Genomic DNA, 23812 nt, shown 5'->3' on the forward strand with positions numbered 1-23812 from the left:
AGCTCAGCGTTGGGGCAGACAGAGGCGCCCTGAGGCGGGGGGAGCTTGCAGGAGCCTCGGTCACAGGATGGACCTCGGCGCTGGCAGCCACCAGGCAGCGACAGATGGTCCCACGCTCCAGGAGACATCGCCTGCCATGCAGCTCCCTCCGGCTTGATCCAAATCCAAGCCCCAGAGTGAGATTTTCATGCTGATGGACTGCAGCAGGAATCCAGGGTGTAAAACCAGGTCACGGAGCCCCAGTGGCGGGCAGGGATGGGCTGGCCCAGCTTGGTTACCTAACTCCAGCTTCTCTCTGCATCCTCCCTTCTCCGGGTCCATCACCTGCCTGCAGCGGGGCAGGGTGGCAGGCAGCTCAGCCATCAAAGCATCAGCAGGACATCTGGATTCCTCCCGAAAAAAGGGGGTTCTACCTTTGGGAAGTCACACAAAGGGCTGTCAGATAATCCAAGTGTTTCACATAACTTCAACCGCCACAAGAAAAGCAGGACACCATTTACAAACAATGCAAAAGAGGATTTATTGAAACCATTCCGGTTTAGACCAAGTCCTATAGGGCACAAATTGCAATAAGTTAAAGAACCAAACCAAACAGTCTTAGTGTTAAAAAACACACTAACACATAACACAGTGATATCTGCCATCATCACCCATCTGGGTTGTTGAATCAAGGCACAAAGTCATTCATTAAATACTGCAAAAAAAAACCAATTACACACAGAAGTAAGCTGGGAAAAGGACTTGTGTTGTTAAGGTGTTGGTTTGGCACTGATGCGTTTAATTGAGCTGCCAGAGGGAAATCTGCATTTCCAAAGTATCTGGAAACATTAATGGACAACTTAAAGCCAGAAAAGCCCCCAAAAGACAAAAATCCAGCCCTCCTGAAGGAACATTCAGTGTGCCCAAGGGAAAGGTCAGGTCTGAGTAGGGATCAGAGGAGGGAGAGAGCCGAGGCGCTGTGATGGTGGTGAGAATACAGCCAGGGTACTCTGCTCCCTGCCAGGGGAATTTCAGTGGGATACAGGCCATATCCCATGGCCCCCAGGCTCCCAGCTCTGTCCCAGCCAGATGAAGGACAGGCTGAATCCAGGCCTTGCAAGCTGGTTCTGCAGCGCTGGCACAGCCCCACAGCCCTGCTCTCTGCAACGCTGGGGCCGCTGGGCTTCAGGTCTTTGCTGCGCTGAGCAAAGAGGCAACCTAAACCTGGGGACGTAGCTGGGGAGCCCCTCCACATCTCCAAACACCCTCAGAAACAGCTTGGAAAGAGAGGAACAGAGAAGGAAACCCACCATTTCCAGCTACTGGGTGAGCTGGAAGCCAGAGGTAAGCATCCAGGCAGAACACTGCTGCTCACTTTGCTGCAAGGCCGGGAGAGCTGAAGTTGTGGCATGGGCAGGGGTTAATGCAGCTGCCAGAGCCAGCAGCTGCCCTGCAGCAGGTTGCCACAAGGGAAGAACCACTGGCCAACCATACACAACCCAGCCTAAGTTCCTCATCCTACAGTATTTCTACACACGTACCGATGTGAGACTAGGCAAGGGAAGAGGCACTGGCCAAAGCGCCTCCGGCACTGCAAACCTTGAGAGACATTCTTTTTAGGGGTGTGTTTCTGTCCACCTTCCTCTCAGCAGTCAGAGGGACACCCAGCAGCTACAAAACTCACGTCTCAGTGGGCTGCAGTGGGGATTGCAGCTTCCAGGACTGAGCAGCCAATTCAACCCGTTTTTCCAGGCTTCACACCCTGTTTCTACAGTCTGTGCATGAACAGGGCAGAGCAAACACACCATGCTACAGAAGTCTCCAGGGGAGAGACATCATCTTCCCACAGCAACCTGTCCCATGCCCTCAGGCTGGGCAGACAACGGTGCCCAAGGATCCTCACTCAGCACCACTTCAACTCCAAGGGCAGGGAGGCAGCACAGTTCTCTCTGGAGCTGCACTACAAAGTGAGCTTGTGTTATTTCCCCGTGCAGTTCACGCCTGTCTTACAGCCTGCCCACCTCCCAGCAGAGGGGACAGTGCTTGGAGAAGGCTCCTCAGCAGCTGAGTGAATATTTGCAGGGCAGCTGGCATTGCCATTGGGCTACAGGGCTCCCCAGAGCGACAAACCAAGCTCCCAAGCAAGGTTAAATTGCAATTCCACTCTAAAAAATGCCCTAGATCGCCTGGCACCTCAAAACCAGCATGAGAGGTGGCGTCTGTGCCATCACGAACCAGCCAGCCTAGACTTGGGGTGGTTTTCATATCACCAATAACCAGATTGGAGACAGGGAGGAACACTGATGTATAAATCAGTGGGGAGACCAGCTCCCTGTCTGGGTCACCTGGCACAGCCTGGCTGGAAAAGAAGCAGAAGAGACAGGCACAGGTAGGCTTGTGACAGCAGAGAGGGGCACAGGGGGCTGTCCTTCGGAGAAAGGGCCATTTTCTAAGTAGAACGAGACTTTAACCTGCACTCTGCTGACCTGGGGACACCTCACCACATCATCGGCCACAGCTGGATTCCATCACTACGCACACCCCACAACTACTGAAGTGGGGGCCCACAACCAGGAGAGAATGACTGCAAATCGACCTGGATCCATGGGCCTCTCCCTCAGCCAGGAAGGAAACAGTCCACTGCACACCGAAGCTTCACTTCCCACGCAAGCGCCCAAGAAACAATCAACTCCCGCATCCCCAGCAAGCACGTGTTTTCCTCCAGACACAAGCTGAGCCAGCACAGCTCCGTGGGCAAAGAAGGATCGAGGGGAAAGCCCTCTTCTCCGAGCTGACAACACTCCAGTGGTGGCCAAGCACTGAAGTCCCATCAGCTCTGAGGACAGATTCGTTGGCAGCTGCCCCCACAGCTTGGGCATCCCCAGATGCTGGGGGTGCTTCCACCAGCCACACTTTGGTTTGCGGATCGAGAAAGGCAGCTTCCCATTTGAATCCGTGGTCTGGGTTTACTAAGAGCATGGCTGCAGAGGAGAGGCTGCTTGGAGATGCTGGGGCCAACGCAGCCTCTCCCCCTCCCTTGGCAAGCTCACACTCGGCTGTGGAATCGCATCCTGTAGAGGCGATCCCGGACGTACTGCTCCCTGTCCACAGCCACCTGGCTCAGCCAGATCACCCTGCTCTCAGCAACATCCTCCTTCAGCTTACGCTTCATCAGAGACACCAACGCCGGCTCCTCGCTGGGTTGAGGACCCCTCAACAGCACGTAGCAGGCGTGACGGCTCCGCTCGAACAGTGCGGCTATAACGCAGAGCAAAGGGAACAGCCCAGGGTAAGGCCCCCATCTTCAGACTCAACAGAGTCCAGGAGGTCCCAGAAGGCCCGTGTCCTCCTGCACCTCCTCCCTGCAGGGCTGGAAGGAGAGGACTTACCATCGAACACAACTATTTTGTCTGTGTGATTGCGCAGCTCCAACAGGACATTAGTGTAGGAAGGATGGAAAAGGTACAGCTTTTGGAGAGGAACTCTGGATTTCTGCAATCAACAGGACACGGACCCACACATTATCCCAGAGGCCACACCACCACCAGGCTCAACTGTCACCCACGCTCAACAGAATACACCCAGACACTTGCCCACGTTTGCCCAACTCAGCCTGTCTGATGCCACCAGTCCCAGTGTTGGGATTCTGGTTAAAGCTTGGTGCTCTCCTCCCCACCCCAAGCCTCCTGCAAACAGCAGGCCTGTCTGCTATGCGCAGGAGACAAGGGTTTTGCCTTAGGGCTGGTGGAGTTAGCCAGGAAAGCACAGGAAGCTCAGCTGGTGCTTGGGAATCCTCCAGGACACAAGCCGTCACTAACGCTGCCAGCTACGGCCCCAGAGTGCTCTGTTAGGCAGCTGAGCTCTGCACCCAGGCTGCCAGCGACTGCCTTGGTGCAGAGGATATTCATGCAGCCATGGACGATCACAGCGGGCCGTACTGCTGCAGGAGGCTCCGGGAGAAACAGCAGCTTCAGACGTGCTGCAGCAGCAGCCTCTCACCTCACCTAAGGTACAGCACCAAGGCCGGGCTCAGGGCGATCCAGATTTTATTCATAAATCATAGAATCATAGAATGCTCTGGGTTGGAAAGGATCTTTACAGGTCATACAGTCCAACCCCCACTCCCTGCAGGAGCAGGGACATCTTTAACCAAATCAGGTTGCTCAGAGCCCCATCCAACTTGACCTCTAATGTTTCCAGGGATGGGGCCCTCCATCACCTCCCTGGGAAACCTGCACCAGTGCCTCACCGGCCTCATTGTAAAAATGACCTCCTAATATCCAGTCTAAATCTCCTCTCCCTTAGTTTAAAACCATTATTCCTTGTCCTGTCACAACAGGCCTTGCTAAAAAGTCCCTCCTGGGGCCCCCTTCAGTGCTGGAAGCTGCTCTAAGGTATCCCCAGAGTCTTCTCATCTCCAGGCTGAACAACCCCAGCTCTCTCAGCCTGTCCTCATATGGGAGGTGCTCCAGCCTTCAGATCATCTTTGTGGCCCTTATAAAGCCACTAAGTCCCTTTTCTCTACATGGCCAGGCTGAAGACAACAGAAGACCTTGGTGCCACTACCAGCTACTAGCAGGGACACTGCTATGAACTGTGAGGACTCAGTACAGACCAGTTGACATGCAGAGATCTACTTGCCTCCTAGCAGAGCAGACTGCTCAGCAGCCCTACACCCAGAGCAAGAGGCTGCAGACTTAGTGGCACAGACACGAGCGACTGAAGAAGTCTGAAGTTTGGAGAACAGCAAGCATCCAGCAGCACTACTCACCGTTTCATTTCCTGGCTCCTGGTAGTCACCCCAGATGAGGAAGGTGGACCGGTGATCAGCAGTAGAAAGAGTGGCTGGCCTGGGGCTCTCCGGTCTTGAGTTCAGCTTCAGGTCCCACTGGACTGCTCCAGATCCACTCTCGACAATCATAACCTAGCAGGGAAGAAGGAAAGGGAACTCGTACCAAAGAACTCTAACAAGCCAGGAGAGAGAAGTCAAGTCAGCTGTCTCTACCCCACGCTGTCTACAGGAACAAGAATCTGACACACGGGAAGATGAGGAATTACTTGAAGCTGAGCATCACAGAGCTGTGAGACCTGGGTGGGCCACATTAAAGTCACAAGTTTTGCAGCTATTTCAAGGGGTTCAAAGCTTTGTCACTGAAACCTCTTGCCGAGAAGAGAATTAGAAGTGCCTGAGCTGGCTTCAATAACCTGTTTAAAGAGATCTTTCCCCAGCCTAAAGCTTTCTAAAATCAGTCAGAGGGAAGACATCCCATCAGCTGCTCTTGACTCAAGGCCTGCTTGAGGCCGATATATGCACAGAAAAAGGAAGTTAAAAGAAAGGGCGTTCAAACCTTCTTTCTGTTGGGTCCAATTTCACTCTCAAGAACAATGGCAAGAACATCAGGTCTGTAGTAACCCAGCAGCGGCTCACTAAGGGAGGGAAAGAGAAGGGACAGATCAGAACACACCCTGATGGCTGGGGCATAGCTTGTTCTGTCAGAGCAGTCTCTGTCCCCCAGCAGCATTCCTGATAAGAGACTTGACTGCTGTGTTTGGTCAGCCTCCTACTATAGAATCACAGAACCACTGAGGTTGGAAAAGACTTCAAAGCTCATCCAGTCCAACCGTCAGTCCAACCCCACTGTACCTACTAAACCGTGTCCTGAAGTGCCACATCTACACGTGTTTTGAAACTCTCCAGGGATGGAGACTCCACCGCTGCTCTAGGCAACCCCTGCCAGGGCTTTACCACTCTTTCAGGAAAAAAATTTTTCCTAGTATCCAATCTAAACCTCCCTTGGCACAACTTGAGGCCATTTCCTCTCGCCCTATCAGCTGTCACTTGAGAGAAGAGCCCAGCACCTACCTTGCTCTAATCTACTTCCCAGGAGCTGCAGAGAGCAATGAGGTCTCCCCTCAGCCTCCTCTTCTCCACACCATGCAGCTCCAGGTCCCTCAGCTGCTCCCAGATCCCCTGTTCTCCAGACCCTTCCCCAGCTCCGTTCCCCTCTCCAGACGCGTTCCAGCTCCTCAAGGTCTTTCTTGTAGTAAAGGCCTCAAAACTGAACCCAGGATTTGAGGTGCAGCCTCACTAGTGCAGAGTGCAGGGGGATGATCCCTGCCCTGCTCCTGCTGGCCACCCCATGGCTGATCCGAGCCAGGATGCCGGTGGCCGCCTTGGCCAACTGGGCACACGTTCAGCCAGCTGGTGACCAGCACCCCTAGCGCTGAGCCCAGTCCCCAGATAACCACATCACAGCAGGCACAGAACGAAGAATCTAAGCTTTGGGCTTATGACCACAGAGCAGGCTCTTACATTTCAAATGAATTTAAAAAAAAAAAATAGCATCTGCCAGGACACAGCAGATTCTATGATTCTATGCTGCTGGAAGCCTGGAAATGCCTCATCCAAACCACATCGGAAATTCTACCTCAAAACTCGGGACACGTTGAGGGTCCACAAAGTCTGAAGATTTTGTGCATTGATCAGCGTAGCCATCTCCGAGTTTACAAGCAGGATGTTCTCCCGTGATCGCCCAGGAATTTTTGCCAGGTAACGAATGTCTCCAGAGCTGAACAAGGACAGAGAAATTATTATGCTTTCCTGACTCTATATGGTTTTCTTGTGACGTTTTGGCTTTTTCACTGCAGGATGAATGCAAACAGAAAACCCTGGGCTGCTTTCCCTCCTATCCTGTGAAACTCTGACCAGGTCATCAACACCAGCCCCTACCCCAACTTTTTCCTAGTCCAAAAGCCATGTAGGCAGGAAAGAACAAAGCCAAATGAGGTCATCCTGTCAGGAACGCTGGCACCCTCCCATCCACCAGCAACCAAGACACGATCTCACACCTGAGGAGGGAGAAGCGGTGCGTGTTGCGGTCAATGTTCTTCTCCCACTGAGGATCTTGCTCAAGGCTAGGAAGCTTAATTTCCATCCCAGTTGCTGCACTGTACAGATCTTTCAGGGAATATGCATAGAGAGTGTTTTCTGTTCAGAAAAAGCAAGAATAAGGGAGATAAGTTATCCTGCCCTTTCTCTGAACCCTCTGATTTTCCAGATCTGGCATATCAACTATATTTTTAGGGCTTGCATCATAGAGTTGTAGTGATATTTTGAGACTCAAGCCTGCTTTTGAATGCTTTTAACATCTTATCTGTTCATAATCCAAGTGTTCCACAGTAATCACTTCCTATAAATGGCTACTTAAACCTTACATTCTCATCATTTTTCAAACGAAATTACTACAATATGTAACAAACCTCATTTCAAACAGAAGCCCCCTCTTTTCTTGGCCTTGAATAGCTCTTTTGCTAGGTGAAAGCACGACACAGCTTTTAAGACAGCAAAACACTTTCAGACAACTGTTTAGTGTTCCTGATTTCAGTTATAATCGCTTCTTCAGACAAAATTCATTAACAGAACTGTACCTGTATAGAAAAGAAAGTAGAGGGAGGAGCCCAGGTTCAGCATGATATAGCGAGCTTTCCCATCCATGCTCAGGCTTCCAGGGGAGCCAATCTGTTTGCCATTTTTTCCTGAATGGATGAAGGTCTTAATCTATGCAGGGAAGGGATTAAAAAAAGAAAAAAGGTCAAAGCTGTATCGCGCTGTTACTGCTCCAACTCGAGTGCTTTCCAAAGCTTCTGAGCAGCTGGTTCTGAACAGCAGCTGAACAGAAACAGCAAAGGCTCGGCTGAAAAGTCTCTCCATGGTTTTGGAGGTGCGGGCACAAGTTAGATGATCCCATTCCTGTGAATACTTTGGCAAGTTTGAAAACTGCTTCCAGCACAATCACTTGCCCTTGAGATTTTACTGCCTCTGCCAACCACCCTCCCAGCAGGCTGAGACCACCAAAGAGCAAGCCCCAGCACTGCTGAGGACAGTGGAGGTCAATTCGAGCCTACTGAGCAGTGACAACGATGGAGAGGACTTAAAGGTGGAACAAAAGCAGCAAATGGACTCAAGGGAAACTTGGCTTCACATTGTAGCTCTGCTAAATATTTTAAGTGTCCTAATGTACTCCTCCTAAGGCTGACACGAGTCCAAGGGATAAAAGAGCTGACAGGTTTCTCTATATTCTTTGTTCAGGGTAACAGAATCCACTAAAAACACTTCACCCAGGAGAATAAAGGCTAAAACCAGGATCAGATTCAAATGTCTGGGTAATAGTCATGGTCTGGAGAAAGCAGTGCACTCTAGGGAGAAAAAAAAACATCAGACCAAGAGAAACAGTCTCCACCAGAGATGCTGAGTCAGGCAAGAAACCTTCCCACTTCCATGACGGGGAGAGACTAGGAAAAAGGAGGGTATCTGCTGCTCTCAAAGCGAATCTGGAGAGTCTGGCAGGTGAATAAGGGATAGAGTTTGCTGGGAGAATGAAGAGGATAGCTAGAGAGGGAGAGGAAGGCATCCACCAGCTGCTCCCAGCCTCCCGCACTGGGAGGAGACACATACCAGCTCTTGCAGCTCAGCCTCACCTGTACTGGCAAGCACTGGTTCAGCGCTGCCCTGGGACAGAACAGCCAAAGGCGAGTGAGAACACACACCACCTTGCTCACGGCACTGCCTAACACCTCTATGTGCTGCTACATATCCTGAAAAACATCATATTTTCCTGGATGTACTTGTGGTGAAGTTTGCAGCAGGTAGGGGTCAATAAGACTCAGGAAAAAAGCTGCTGTCTAAACCCCTTTCCCCACAGACTGGTCAAAGCTCTGCCATTTCAGCAAACAGCAGTATAATATAATGTTCAACTGCAGCCCTTGTTAGCAACAAAACTAATTTACTTCAGTCCCGAATCTCTTTCCCCACAGCTTTTCCCAAGCTGCCGAGCTCCACTCAAGTTCCCTACATTTTGTGTGATTTCTCAAATAAGAACATATTTTTACTTAAGTTGACAGAGCACTTGCCAAGTCCGGAGGGAGGAAGGGATTTCATACCAAGATAGCTAGAGAGGTTAAATGGAAAACAAATCAAAAGGCAGCCTTGCAGAACAGAGACTACATTCAAACATTTTTTTGGCTGCCTATGATTAAAAAAACCCAAAAAAGCCTTGAGATAACTGGGGTAGCAAAAGCAAGGAGGAAAGCAAACAGAAGAGAAACGTAGGAGTAGGAGAGGATAGAATTTCTGATGACTCTAGCAACAACGTCGTGGACAGCAAAACCCTATTTGCTTAAGGAGTGCTGTGGTATGAGGACACGGGGCTGCCACTCCTCCCATCAGACTCACAGGGAACCTTAAATTTCGTGTGCTTTAAACAGGACAGATACCCATGCAGATGAGGCTGTACCACTGAATCATGGATGCAGATGTATTAGTATAAAAACACTTTTAGCTACATGACTTTCCCCTCCAAGACACGGGAAGGGCAATATTGGAACACAGATAACGCAACAAGCTGCTATCTCACTGCACGAGCCCAATTAGAATTAAGCAGTGCAGCGACACTAGGAGAGCGCCGTGTGAAGCAGACCACAGGCAGAGAGACGAAAGCTATCAAAAAAGGGCAGCGGTGGTACAAAAGCGCTAGCTGTCAGCTGTGCTTTGATCTAAGAGCCAAATCTGTCAGGGTTTGTTCACTTCCACTCCTCTGAGCAAAGTCCCAGAAAACTGCAAGCTCATCTCATCTCAGCTCACTCCACAAGCAGAGAGGAGCACAGGCTGAAAAGGAGGAGGGATTCCTGGCCAGCTTTTTTCTTTTCTTTTAAATCATAAACCACTTGCATTGATTTGGGAGTGCATCTCTGCAGGGTGGGAAAGAACCTACCCCAAACCCATAGTGAGCAGAGGCCTCTGGATGCTTCCTCTTAGACCACATGATGGAAGTAAATAACATTCCTGGCATGCCCTGTGGCCTGGCCACTGGGTTCATCACAGCTTCAGAGTGACATACCTTATCTCCTGCAGCAATAAAGATTATCAGGTCCTGAACTCCATCACTATCCACATCTGGGATCACTGACACGGGAGTCAGCACAGTATAATTAGCTCCAAAGTCACTGGACTGTCTCCACTGAACCTCCCCTAGAAGACAGAGGTATTGGGAAACATTCACTCAATCGCACTTTAGGTTAAAAGGCTTTTAACGCTCCTGCTCCTCCAAGTACTCTGCGGTAACCAGCCACTTACAGCCCATCAGCACCACAAGCTGGTCTCATTTCTGCTCATCGTGGGGTACTTCATTTCATTTCAATGAGTCCCAGTATCCACAATTTCAACTTATATTGGAAAAGAATTCCAGCTGCCTGCACAAATGCACCCAAATATCCTGGGCGTGAATCAACATGCAGGGCAAAAAGTGCTTTAGGTTAGCAAGCTTTCCAGCATGTTGATGCCACAGAGAACCCTTCTTTGTGATCTAAAACCTTGGTGCTGTGTACTTAAATCTGCTCAGGCATTTTAAGACCATAAAGCAGCTGAATTCTGATCACAGTGTTGTGGCTTCTCCTGATAAAACTTCTTTTGCCACAACTTGCCTCTGCAGATGTTCCGTGCTGGTGTGCAACTCAGTTCCCTTTGAAGAACACACGCACAGCACCCAAACTTGCTTATAAATGGAGGCAGCTCTGCTTTGGTTTTTAAAACAGTGTGTGGGGTGGGTTTCTCTTCAACAGCTCCAGGCCAGTCGAGTGGCTCTGCTCCACAAACTCTGCCCAGGGCTGTTGGCCACTTTCCAGTCACTGCCCAGTGGAATTTGCAGTGGAATTTGGAGAAGGGGGAAGATCACTAGGGAGTTACTTTTTAAGGAAGACTTAAGTGATTAATTAGATGTTCAGAGGGGAAATGCTTACCCTCCCCTTCAGAGAGTATCATACACTGCAATTATCATTTCAGGAATGCAAAGTAATCATCTGTTCTTTGTCAGTTGTACTGAAGGCCAAGGAATTACTACCTGACCTGCCTGCAATAATTTCAGGCAGGCTGTTTTTCCAGTAGGGTTCCTCCAAAGCTTTTACTGAAACACGGAAAAAAATAGTTGGATTTGTTACTATGACAACAGATGTGACGTACCAGGGTGCCCCTAGGAAATCATGGGAAGGCAAAGAGTTTTACCCCCAAAGAAAACAAGCAGGCAAAGGAAGGAGGGAACTTAAGTTTTAAATAACTATATCCTAGCTTCAGCATGGTCCAAAGCTACATCAGTAAGACCAGGCTAAAGAAATTCACATTTCACTGCGTGAGGTTCTAGTCCCTGCTGGTTAGACAGTGGATATAGTTTTGGAAGAAGCATCTTACTCTCTTAAAAGAGCAGTATGACTTAATAGAAACAGGTAACAGTGAGGGATTCAACACAAAGGATCTGAGAAATCTTCACAATCTAACACAATCCCCAAAGAGCGTGAACTGTGAATCCAGTCCCATCTTGCTCCATCAACAGGAGATGGGACTATTCTGTCTGACATCTAGAGTGCTACGGTGCTTCCTCAGAGCCTGAGGTCACAACAGAAACACGGCAACAGAAGCCAAGATGGAAATTAGACAAGTGCCTACACAGCAACTCTGGGTGAAAGGAGGGGTTTTTTTTTTGGTTCAGAAGTAACAATAAAATTAGGACTTATATGACTGAGCTCAGCCCTCGCTTCAAGCAGCCACAGAAGACACAAAGCAGGATGGCTCCCAGTCTACACCTCACAAGCTATCGGAGCTAAAGGTGGGTCTCTTCTACCGAGCAGTGCCAGACCCCTCTCCCACGCCCTTGCCCACTTCTTTACTAAACACTCACAAGCTCCTGGCATCCACTGTTTGGTAGATGTGAAGAAGTATCCCCATTTGGCTTTTCTGAACCTATCATTTGATAAAAGAACGATGGAGCGATGAAGAACCACATCAGGAAATCACAATCCTCTGTTCTTCTCTTTATCACTCATAATTGTATAGATTTGTTTCTCCCTGACTCATATTCCCCAGGCTAGAGTTCTCCTTTATTTAGTGATTTCTTGCACAGAAGCAATTTTATACATCTGATTGTTGAGGTCCCGTTCTGCCATGTCCTTTAGGAGACCAGAACTGCTCACAGGACTCACAATGCATACTGCTGAGGGATAAGATGAAGAGCGAAGGTGTAACAAAACACTTACTCCTGCCCTCTTCCTCGAAACTCTGCTTCTGGCCCTGGCAGAGATGGAATACGCAGCTACACAGACTTTTGCTTTGACCTGGGAGAGCTAATCTTAAGCTCCTGTGTCCCAGTTTTCTTGTCAGATAAACGTGCAGGAATGTCAGATGTCCCACACAAACAGAAGCATCCAACCCTACTCCTTCTCTGCTCAGGTTACTTATTCTGGCAATGAAGAAAGCAAGATTTAACGCAACTCAAATTGATGGAGAAGCACTAACTTTATTGACATTTAAAGATCAAAAGCACACCAGACACTTTCAGATGATAATCTGCCTACCACTCCTCCAATCTTCCTACCACAGAGGCTGGGCAGCCTGAAAGCCCTGGAATCTCATCAATCCTCCACAACGATGAATCATTAACAGCTAGAGATTGTTCTGACTACCGCTTTTAGCACAATGTGATGTAAGTCAGACTTTGCAACTTTAAATACATTTAGCCTATTTAAATACATTTTATTCTGCTCTGCCCTCCTAACCCCTAGTAAAACTCAACCACACTAAGAAACCCCTTTTAACCTACTTAATCGCACAGAGGTATCAAATACGTCAACTTCTGGGCTATTCATTTTTCCATCTGAAGGGATTTTCATCTTTTGCTTTTAATTTAACTACAGAAGGTTTTCTTACTGTATTGTTACTGTAACCTGTGGCTCAGCCTGGTTCCTTCTCTCCACACTTGTGCTATTTCTTTATGGCTGTCTTAAGTTACGTGCCTTTGGCTCAGCACTCACCTCTCTGCACTTTGAGTTAAGAGCAACGACTTCATTAATAGTCTATAAATAAGCTACGCTACAGCCTGCTGGTGAGGGAAACAGGGCTAAGAGACCTCAGCTAGTACAGAAGCTGTCTAGCTCTGTACCACACTTCCATCTACACTGGAAATTAAAAGCTACACTAGATTTTCCTCACATTTCTTAGAGCTACATCTCTTGCTATTTCTCCCTCCCAATTCTCAGAAAATAGGGTGTGAGGGGCTCAATACCAGACACAGAGAACGAGATCCTAGGCATGTTTCCAACGGAGAACCTTTGACACAGTGGAAATATATTTCCATTTTTCATCAGCAAGGAAGGTTCAAGGTGCAATAGATAGATGGTAACTACCCTCTTCCTAGAGAAGTACAGGTGCTCTTTACCCTCACCTGCATTAGGCAAGATGATGATGAATTTCTCCATCTATCAGTTCAGAAATTAAAGGGGGCTTTCCAGAGGAACCAGGCAAAATCCTGGACGACTAAAATTGGTGAGTGCTTATCCTAAGTGCTCTCCTTGATGACTTTAAAGTCATAAATCCCTATCCCCCACCCACTCCTCTTGCCACTACAAGCACTCATATCAAACAACTGAGAAACATTGCGGGTTCATGTGCAACCCCTCAGAGTATAAAGTAGCATTCACAGCTAGTGACCGCTTCTCTGGTTCCAAAAGCTGTTGAGAAGCTGTTCTTATAATACAGCAGCTGGCACAAACCACAACAGAGTTCAGCCTTTGGAACAGAAAAGCTGAGAGAACAGGCACTTCTCAATAGCCCAGCGTATGGCTCTGGCAAGGTTTTTAGGAGAATAAATACCCTGCACCCATTGTTTGTGTACCAGCAAGTCATGTCACGCTGACATCCCCAGCCTGTGTGAAGGTTGTCAGGTGAGGAAAGCCAGCAGCACCACGGCAGCAGTGCTCTGCTCCTCGCTCACCTCTCCGCAGGTCAACTGCCGTAAGAGATGCCGGCTTCCCCACCAGCAGGCAGCCCGGTGTGTCGGCCCCTCCGAGCTGCTTGATGCCACATTCCATCCACTCAATTTCCTCGGCAGCGGGGCTCTCCCACAGCACTCCACCGTTCGTGCCAGATACAGCAACAATGAAGGCACACAGGGATGGCAGACCTGAAAAGAAGAGATGTCAGAGGGAGCAATGGTAGCTGGTCCCTTTGCTGCTCTGCACCACCCAAGAGCTGGGACACCCAGCTCCTTTCCCCACCCAGCTAGCCTCGTTTGCTCCCCCAGACCCCTAGCAGCCTCCCCAATTACAACTAAAAGAGAAATGACAGCCCTTTCACTACAAGGTTTTCTGAATCAGCTACCTTCATCCAAGCAGGATCTGTTGAAGCTGCTGCTGCTGCTGTTGCTAGCCTTGAAAGCGAAGATAACATCTTGCACTTTGTCTTCGTTCGCATCTTCTATAGCGAGGAACTGGTAGGCCACTGTAAAAGAGACCACGAGGCAGGCTCTGGTGAGGCTGCCTCAACCAGTGGCAGAGCGAGCCACAGCAAAGCACAAATTCCTAGAGACCTACTCGCTGCTTCCATCTCTGACAGTGCGACATCAGGACAAACTGGCTTTTGTATTAAAAAACTCCATTAGTACCAAGGACTGGAAGTTAGTGCCAAAGGATTTTCTAATTTTGCTGTTCCCTAGAGGATTTGTCGTTTTTTAAAGCAGAGCAACCAGAATTTGAATTATGTTGAGCAAAGTAAAACTTTGGACTTGGTGTGGGGTTGCTGTTCCCAAAATATAAAAAAAATCCAAACAAATCCCATGAAACCCAGCCCCAGACCTTCCATCTTTCTCACTCTCAGCTAAAAGCAGCCTCTTCAGCCCAGAGCAATAGAACTTGGGATTTCTGCATTAGCACAAAAAGCTCAGTTCTTGTCAGTGGGCACTGTCTCTGCATTTATAGCATAACCAGCACACGCCCACTGCATGAGATTAAAAAACAGCTCTGAGAAGCAAATCTGAGCCACCAGGGAGCAGGAACCAGGCTAAACCTTCCAGTACCTGAAGGGGCTACAAGGAAACTGGAGAGGGACTGTTCACAAAGGCTTGTAGTGATAGGACAAGGGGCAATGGGTATAAGCCGGAGAGGGGCAGATTTAGACTAGACATAAGGAAGAATTTCTTCACTATGACTGTGGGGAGGCCCTGGCACAGGTTGCCCAGGGAAGTCGTGGCTGCCCCACCCCTGGAGGTGTTCAAGGCCAGGTTGGATGGGGCTCTGAGCCCCTGATCCAGTGGGAGGTGTCCCTGCCCATGGCAGTGGGTGGAACTGGATGGGCTTTCAGGTCCCTCCCAACCCAAACTACTCTATGATTCTAAAGAGCAAACTAAAGCAACTATAAATTTCTACAATTTATGAAAGAAACAAGACGTGACTCCTCTTCTCCCTTTCCTGTTGGCCACAAAGAACAGTTAGAAAGTCATACTGACAGAGAGAGAACACTCAATTGTCCCCACACCTCAGCTCAAACTTCAAGGGAACATTTCACAGCCCAAACTTCAACAAAGATTTATTCCCAGATACCCTTCCCCATTTTTTTTTCCCTAATCGAGGCCAGCCTGCTACCTTGTTAGTGCTTCAGAGCAGCATCTAATTTCTCACTTAGATCCCATAAACACCTCCTGGAAGGCCACTCCAATTATGACGGGCCACTGCTTATCCAGGTCAGGTATTCACAGCTCTCGCTCCCAAAGGCAGCATCCCTGCAGACCTGGCTCCAGATCGCACTTAGGTAGAGCTCCACAATCCCAATTAGTAGCACGTAAAAGAAAAAGACTGTTGATAAGTATTTATCCTGCTACAGCAAGCTCACCTGCGTTTTCGTAGTCTCGGAACCATGTTCTTTCTGAAACTGGCCTCTCTGGGCAAGGAATGATGAACGAGAAAGCAAAGACAATTATCAGACACAGAAATAACGAGATGAAGAAGGCGGCAGTGCGCCACCGGGACAGCCGAGACAGTCGTGATGACTGCTTGCTGATAATTCTTCTCTCCACAGAGTTTTCATGGTTCTCTTGAGCTTTTACATCCTCAGTCTTCAGAGGATGGATCTCAGCTTCTGAGTCTTTGCTATCCATCGCAGCTCATTCCTCAGTATTCAGACAGCCTTCTCCCCCTTCACCTGCAGCAAAGGAAAGAGCAGTTAAAACAGAGTTTGGAGTACATTAAAAATGACAGAATAGTCTGTTACTACCTAATATTCATGCGAGAAACATTTAACGGGAGGTGAGCAAATCGGTGTGTTGTCGCAGTGCCAGATACAAGGCGCTGCTGGTACCAAAGGTCTCCCACACAGAGCAACAGGGAGAGACCATGGGATACAGGAATAGCACTATTCCTTCAGAGGAGGAAATCAGCTCTGCTAGAACTGGACAAAGAAGGCTACAGCCTCTACACCGAATGGACTGACCGGTCTGTAGGGCTCCCCTGAGCAAAATACACCAAATGCTTCTTTCTGCTGCAAGGGCTTCTTGCCACCTCCCACCTACGTCAGTCCTACTCCCGGCTGGAGAGGTGAAAGGAAACACTCGTGACCTTTACATCCCAACATAAGGCTGCTCCCTACTGTAATGAGCACCTGAGCTTCCCCAGGAGAGCAAAAAGAGAAACGAACACCAGCATATTCTGTATAGGAACAAACCAAAGCTATTCAACACCACCTCAGATGAGAAAGCACTTGAGAAGTTGGGCAACCCAGCCCTGCAGAAGGCAAGAGGGTGATTACTGCCCTCCCCAGAGGAAAAAGAAGGCAGGAGTTGAGAGTAAAACCAGGCAAATTTGATTTCATCAGGATGGAAGAAGAACTAACAACTGCTATTTTAAGTTTCTGCTGCTATAAATCATAATCTTGAGCTACAGCTACAATAGCAGAGGGGTTACATGTTAAATTGTTATAAAAAGGGGGGAAAAAAGCCCTAGTGGGTTGCAGAAGGCTGCAACTCATTACCAACACAACAAACACCAACGTTTCATACAGCCCCTCTGATAGTGCTTCTTTAAAAAAAACAGTGGAAAGGAAGAAATAAAGAATAACACATTCCAGTAGCCTTGGAAAAAGCTGCATGACAGTGTCATAAAAAGTTATATCAGAGCAAATAAACATGACAGCTGAGCCAATTTTCCATGACCGTGCCCCAGCAGTCACGTGCCTGGATTGTCCACTGGAGCAATTTACTTCCCCAGCAGAAAATAGCTTCAACTCAGCACTGGCACACAATGCAGTGGGCTAAGGCTTTCAACTCCAAGAACAACGGGGTGCGTTACATCTCACGTTTCATTGTTGCATCTCACGTTTCACAGCCAAGTTAATTTCCAGGTTGGAAGAAACACAAGATCAGAGTCACCCTTTGGAGGCCAGGCTCCTTCAGGCAGTAGTGGCATAGCTGGAGGCCTCACCAGCTCAGGGCTATCCCTGTCCCACCACAGGGAAGAGCTGCAGACATCCCTTCTGGGTACAAATCACAAGGGAAGGGAATGATAGCAAGGCGGGAGCTGAGGAAACAGCCTAGCATGCTGCTGCCCACCTCCTAGCAAACCTCAGCACTTGCTGGACTCACAAGTCTGGAGTTAGGAAGCTCCTTCTCCAGTGCATTTACTCTGCACCAGTACATTGAGTGTAAGATCTTGCTCCAGACAATTAATTTAAGCTACACAATACCATGCAAACACAATTAAATCAATAACACAGGAATCATAGAATCACCAGGTTGCAAGAGACACATCGGATTATCTAGTCCAACCATTCCCATCATTCACTAAACCATGTCCCTCAGCATCTCATCCATCCGTCCCTTAAACACCGCCAGGGAAGGTGACTCAACCCCCTCCCTGGGCAGCCTCTGCCAGTGCCCAAGGACCCTTTCCGTGAAAAATTTTTTCCTAATGTCCAGCCTAAACCTCCCCTGGCAGAGCTTGAGGCCATTCCCTCTCGTCCTGTCCCCTGTCACTTGGGAGAAGAGGCCAGCTCCCTCCCCTCTACTACTTCCTTTTAGGTGGAGAGTCATATATTATTCCAAAAACCATGCTCTGAAGACCTCATCTGCCCTTCACATCAGTCTCCCACCAACACCAGAGACACTTCAGCAGGCCGGCTGTTTCCAGAACAACCTGACAAGGACAGGAAGGCTCCAAATGGAAAGGGATAAAAAAACCAAAGTTGAGCATTCAGCCCTCCCCTGACCTGGCCATCATGCTGGCGAGCTGTGTGTCTTTCCGTTACTGGAGCTGGCTCAGCGCCTGCCCTCAAACAGGTTCAAGGTACACGGCTCCAGGCACCGCCCGAGCAAATGATTTGCCAGAGCGGAGCAAGCCCTGCTGCGGTGATGGGGGACGGTGGCAGCAATGGGTGACATGACCTCCCTTGCGATGAGGCAGATGGTCCGTGCAGCTCTGACGTGCCCAGCTCCAGCAGCAGGGAGAGGTAGGTCTTCTTGAACGCTGTGCGAGCCAGTGCCCACGACCTAGGCTGCTAGAGGGCTCCAGCACAACCCCACCTGCCTCCCCAGCAGAGAAACCTCCAGGGCACAGCAAGACTTGCTGAGAAGATGAAATCCAAACCCAGACTTAGTCCAAAAGGGACACCATCTTAACGCTGTGTGGAAGGCTTATTTTTATGACTCACTACAAATCACACCGTCATCATCCAGACTTGGATGAGAATAAAAAAAGTGGCAATTATCCGGACAGCCCCAGCAATTCCCCTTCTTTTGCAGCAATGACCCTGAGAGCCACCCATTACAAAGAGCTCTCAACGCCTTTCAAGCAATTCTTTCTCTTTTCTTTCAGCATTTGAATAATGCCCTTTGCGCCCCTGCCAGAGCAGAGGCAGTGCCAGAACAACCAGCGCAGCGGTCGGGGGCAGAGCCTCAAACAATGCGGGAAATCCCAGCGTCCGCAGTCGTCAGGGTAGGTGCTGGCAGCGTGTGAAACGGTCTGAGCGCAGAACGACAAAGAACCCTGGTAATCAGTTTAATTGAAGACAAGCAGAAAATGATAGAGTGCATTTCAGATGACTTTACTGTCCTCTAGCAGCCGGCATTTTGTCTCCTGCTGGTAGAGGACGCAATATAACTCACCAGGAAGTTTGATGCATCCAGGCACCTCACAAGAGAACAGGCAGCGACAGGATCCTGTGCCGCTGCATTATTAAAGCAGCTGCATGTGCTAGATCCTGCAGCTTAAACCGGCTCTGCTTGGAGATGGGAGGCCTCACTGGGAGAAGGTGTGGGAAAAACACTTCAGAGAAAAGGAAATAATTAGAAAGACTGCATGGGACAGACCCAAACTGAACCCACACAGCCCCAGGCGCGCTGCAGCACAGCCAGGATCTGCATCTCCTAAGACTTCATTGCTGGTACACGCTTCCCTCACTCCCCAAGCTTTAAAGGCTCCTTGCCCCCAGCAGTGGGACAAGCTAGGAGCAACCCCTGATCAAAGCCAAGGAGGAACCAATGCCCTCTCCTGTCCCACAGCAAAAGCGTTCAGGACAAGCACACAGTTCTCAGCTTTACTCACCTTCACAGGGCACTGACTCTGCTCTTCTCCCTAAGCAACAGCGCAAATTTACAGACCTGGTGTGAATCAAACCAGTGAAACTCGTGCAGCAAGGGGCGAGAGCCAAGCCACAGCTAAAGCCAAGAGACAAACTATCATTACCCATCAGCTAGAACTGCCTGGTGAGCACAGAGCAACTGGTGACAGAAACCACTGAAGTACGGGTGCAATGGAAGGTTTAGCTCATTTTCCGACCATAAAACACCAAACCACAGCATTTGCAGTCACACCAGGCACCGCTTGTTCCTGGAAAATTCCTAGCGATAGATCATAACTCAGGTCTCATGTTCAAAGTGTTTATATCTTCCACAGAATGATGAAATCAGACTCTGACTGGCTATGTTAGGAACTCAGATACAGTTTTTGGGTGCTTTGTTTCGGCTTTCTTTATTGTTTTGTTTTGTTTTAAACACCTCACAGGTTTCCTCCCCTCTGCTCTGAGCAGGATGCAGCGTTCCCTTCCCACCGTCCCTCAAAAGCAGACTGTTCAGTTCTGATCCCACACACTGCGCTGCGGCGAACCCACTGGGCAGTCACCTGCTGCAACATCAAGACATAGTTGTTCATTTTCCCCCTTTTCTGCAGTCCCACTGCCTCAGGATCCAGCCACAAGGAAATACAGTGTAAGATTTCCCCTCACATGAGGAGATTTTCCTTTCCGAATACACTCAGACTGCCCTGCGCACACCAGCTTACAGTTTTGCTGGATGACCTGCAGCTCCTAACTCTTTCTCAATATTAAGTCACAGCCGTGGGCTGGCGGGGACAACCAGGAAATTATTCCCTTCCAAGGTTGGCGTCCCTCTGCTCCTGGTCGCATCCTTACGGCTTTTGTAAGGGCACGATTTGTAAACCCAGACCCCACCAAAGACAAGGCAGGCACCCAGCTCAGTGAAACACCCACGTCCTGCTGCTACAGCTGTCCCTCCCCTCCCCTCGCTTCTGCTATTCTGTCCCTGTTAACCCAGGTCTCTTCAAAGCACCAGCTGCTTCTGAAATGCCACTTAACCCTCGGGTGCAGACACAACACGTGCCACAGGGCATTGACAGCAAGTGAATCAGAAATTCCTCCGGAGCACAACCAAATGTCACCTTCGCATGTGATACATTGTCATCTATCAGAGAAAAGTATCAAGTACTCCTTTTCAAGGCAGTTTTCGCTGCAGTTGGGGTTCAAGTAGAGAAATTTGATTGGTTTAGCGACAAGCAAAACATGATCCAGTACTTTTCCAAGAGAGCGCTGGGAAGAGTACAACTCTTTGATGAAGAGAAGCATTAAAGCTGCGTAGAACTGATTATAGGTTAGGCCAGTAATAACAACCGAGCAGCAGAAACACGTGCCACGGGTCATCCCAGTCCTCGGTCTGGTTGGATCTGAGCTGCTCACCCACACCAGGTGCCATGGATCCCTTGTGTCAGTAGCAGTCAGCGAGCTGCTGAACCTCTCGTGTCAGAGACATCCCCACCTCATCCGTGCGGCACCCTGCTCGCAGCAGAAGCACAACAGCTTCTCCACACCATCAGACATGTAACACAACAGAGTCTTTGGAGAGATCTCAACCCTTTAGAACAGGCTGCGGTCATGGGCTTGTTCAGCCTGGAGATGAGAAGGCTCTGGGGAGACCTTAGAGCAGCTTCCAGTAAAATCAGGGCTCCAGGGAAGCTGGGGAGGGGCTCTTTACCAGGGAGCACAGGGACAGGACAAGGGGGAAGAGTATTAAGCTGAAAGAAGGGAGATTTAGATAAGAGGAAGAAATGTTTTCCCGTGAGGGTGGGGAGGCCCTGGCCCAGGCTGCCTAGAGCTGTCGTGGCTGTTCCATCCCTGGAGGTGTTCAAAGCCAGGCTGGAGGGGGCTTTGAGCAAGCGCCCCTGCCCATGGTTGGGGGGTGGAACTGGATGGGCTTTGAGGTCCCATCCAACCCAAACCATTCTATGATTCTATGATTTAATGTAGAACTACTAAAACTGCCCCTCAGCCTGAGGCCTGCGACTCCCAGCAAGTTTTTGTTTTCCAAAACCAAACAAGGGGTAGAAATGAGGTTGGAATTTAGCACATTAAAGTGGGGGTTTTGGGTTTTTTTTTTTTCTTTTCTGCAAGGAACACTCTCATCAATGCCCACAGACCAGCCCTGCGGCCGGCTGAGGGGGCGAGGAATGAGAGTGCAAGACCTCTCCGGGAGCAGTGCTGCACGCTGGCTGCTGGTCTCTGCAGAGGCGAGACGTTTGGAAATTTCCCTTTGACTGAAACACAGACTGGTGCTGGCAAGCACCGTGTACGCTTCTCCCAGTGCTCCCACGCACCTGTCAGCCCCACAGGATAAATGAGATCAGGTCAAAGTGAGGATGAAAGCACTGAGCCACCTCAGCAGAGCCCCAGGCTTTGCCAAAAGGGATCGCAGTCTCTCCCAGGCATCTGGAGATGGTTTGGGGCAACTTCTCAAGCAGCCAAGGGTGGGCAACAAGACCCCTGATGCCAGGGCCAGGAGTTTCACGTTCGACTAGTGCTGCGCACCAGCCCGAGAAACAACCCAGACATGCACTGGGACTGGGACACGCTGGTAGCTGGCCTTGCCGCTCACCCTGCCCACTGCCCTGCTGGGGCCACATCTAATCCAGCCCCATTTGCCCTCCGCACTCCTGGGTTCCCATCCCATTCCTGCCCGCTGCTCTCCCGAGACCCCATCCCCGTTGTCCTGAGTCCTCATCCCATTCCTCCCCGCCACTCTCCTGGGCTCCTATCCCAATCCCATCCCGACTCTCCCGAGGCCCCATCCCATTCTTGCTCCTGCTCTCCCGGGGCCCCCATCCCATTCCTGCTCCTGCTCTCCCGGGGCCCTCATCCCATGCCTGCTCCTGCTCTCCCGAGGCCCCCATCCCATTCCTGCTCCTGCTCTCCCAGGGCCCCCATCCCATTCCTCCTGCTGCTCTCCCGCGGCCCCATTCCGTTCCTGCCCCGCTACCCCAAGGTCCCCATCCCCATCCCGGCTCTCTTGGGTCCCCATCCCATCCCAATCCCATCCCGGTTCTCCCGGGGCCCCATCCCCATCCCCTCTCCTCCCCGCCCCTCGCCTCCCGGCTCTCCGGGCCCCATCCCCACTCCGCTCCGCACTCACCGCCGCCGCCACTTCCGCCTCCATCCCCCCGGCGCTCGCCGGAAGTGACGTCAGGGCGCAGCGCCCGCTTCCGGCCCGCGCAGCGCGGGAGGCGGCGGCGATGGCGGCGAAGAACGAGCCCGGGCAGCGCTGGGAGCCACAAACACAGATCTTTAATGCACTCAGACCGCGAGAGAACAGCACAGTCACGTACGGGCGCCGCCCCGCGCCCCCCGCACCCGCGCGGGGGTTACAGAAACAACGTGAAACCGCGGGAATCCGGCTCGAACCGGACGGGGAACGGGACCGCATGCACTAAGGACGAACAGCGAGGGGGCGCCGCGACGGACCCAACCCCGAACCGGCTTTATCGGAGCCTGGAGGGACCCGCACGCCGCACAGGCGGCTTTGGAACAGCGGGGCAGGCTCCCTCCCGCTTTCACCGCCTGGAAAACGTCGGGATGGAGCCGTCTGTAATTAAAGACGCTCGCCCCGGCGAGCTAACGAGCTAACGAGAGCTCGGTGAGGCTCAGGCCCCGCCGGCGGAGAGTGCGTTACTCACACGATTCCCACAGAATACGGATCCTGGGGGTCTGGGGCTGTGGCCGTCCTCCCCTCGCGGGAAATAAACCTAGTCACAAATAAGCGAGTTAAAATATGCAAATTCCTGTCACTGGTGCTGGGACACAGCTGGTGCCTCGGGCCCCGGAGGGACAGACTGAGACAGGTGACTGCTTTCCTCACCCTGCCCCTGCGTTTCTCTCTATCCCAAGTCACCTCTGCCACGTTCTGCCTGCCTGGCCGTTAAAAACACGCCTCAGGGCTTTTATGGCAAGTATGAAGGTTCCACGGAGGAAGCTCTGACTCCAGAGCTCACAGTGAACAGGCAGAATGGCTGTCGCTGTGCTCCTCCCTGGAAGAAACCTGCCCAGATTTGTTATCTGATCTGTAAAGGATCCAAACCCAGACTGCAGCCCATCTCAGAAACGTGCTCCAGCAGATCTGCCCATCCTCACAAAGATAAACGGCTTTTGAAATGGGCAGATCAGGGCCACGCTGGGTCTGTCTCAACTTAGTTAGAGGCGTGAGGCAGCTCTCTGGTGCTGGAGACATAAAAACGAGGTGGCTAAACGCTAAAAGGTGAAAGAAAAAACACTTCTGAGGTTTTTTTTAACATATATAAAGAGAAGGGAAAAACTTAATTGAGAACCAGTGACTGGTGCACTCACAAAGGGTCAGGAAGATATTTTGGAAAGGGTTGAAGCGTTACAAGCGTCGCGGCAGCTCACGGCTGC

General features: G+C 50.3%; 1 protein-coding gene across 1 annotated transcript; it reads right to left on the minus strand.

Moving 5' to 3' along the window:
• Positions 1-495: 495 nt before the first annotated feature.
• On the minus strand, positions 496-22567 carry FAM234A (family with sequence similarity 234 member A). Its single transcript, XM_069870164.1, has 12 exons — positions 22539-22567; positions 15686-15994; positions 14180-14299; positions 13794-13982; positions 9876-10006; positions 7408-7537; positions 6829-6967; positions 6408-6548; positions 5328-5406; positions 4751-4903; positions 3369-3471; positions 496-3237 (listed from the first exon to the last, which is right to left on the minus strand). Exons 2-12 carry the CDS (start codon positions 15948-15950, stop codon positions 3026-3028), a joined length of 1662 nt encoding a protein of 553 aa, XP_069726265.1. The 5' UTR covers positions 15951-15994; positions 22539-22567; the 3' UTR covers positions 496-3025.
• Between the last annotated feature and the right edge of the window lie 1245 nt (positions 22568-23812).

The sequence above is a fragment of the Phaenicophaeus curvirostris genome, chromosome 16, assembly GCF_032191515.1.
Source record: "Phaenicophaeus curvirostris isolate KB17595 chromosome 16, BPBGC_Pcur_1.0, whole genome shotgun sequence".
NCBI classification, from domain to species: domain Eukaryota; kingdom Metazoa; phylum Chordata; class Aves; order Cuculiformes; family Cuculidae; genus Phaenicophaeus; species Phaenicophaeus curvirostris.

Bases quoted from the DNA above. Each gene is read 5' to 3' on its own strand.
- FAM234A (XM_069870164.1), bottom strand. From the start codon at position 15,950: ATGGATAGCAAAGACTCAGAAGCTGAGATCCATCCTCTGAAGACTGAG. The intron at 7,538-9,875 runs GTATGTCACTCT...TTCCCTGCATAG, and splicing joins TTATTGCTGCAGGAGATAAG to ATTAAGACCTTCATCCATTC. The intron at 6,549-6,828 runs GTGTGAGATCGT...GTCCTTGTTCAG, and splicing joins CACCGCTTCTCCCTCCTCAG to CTCTGGAGACATTCGTTACC.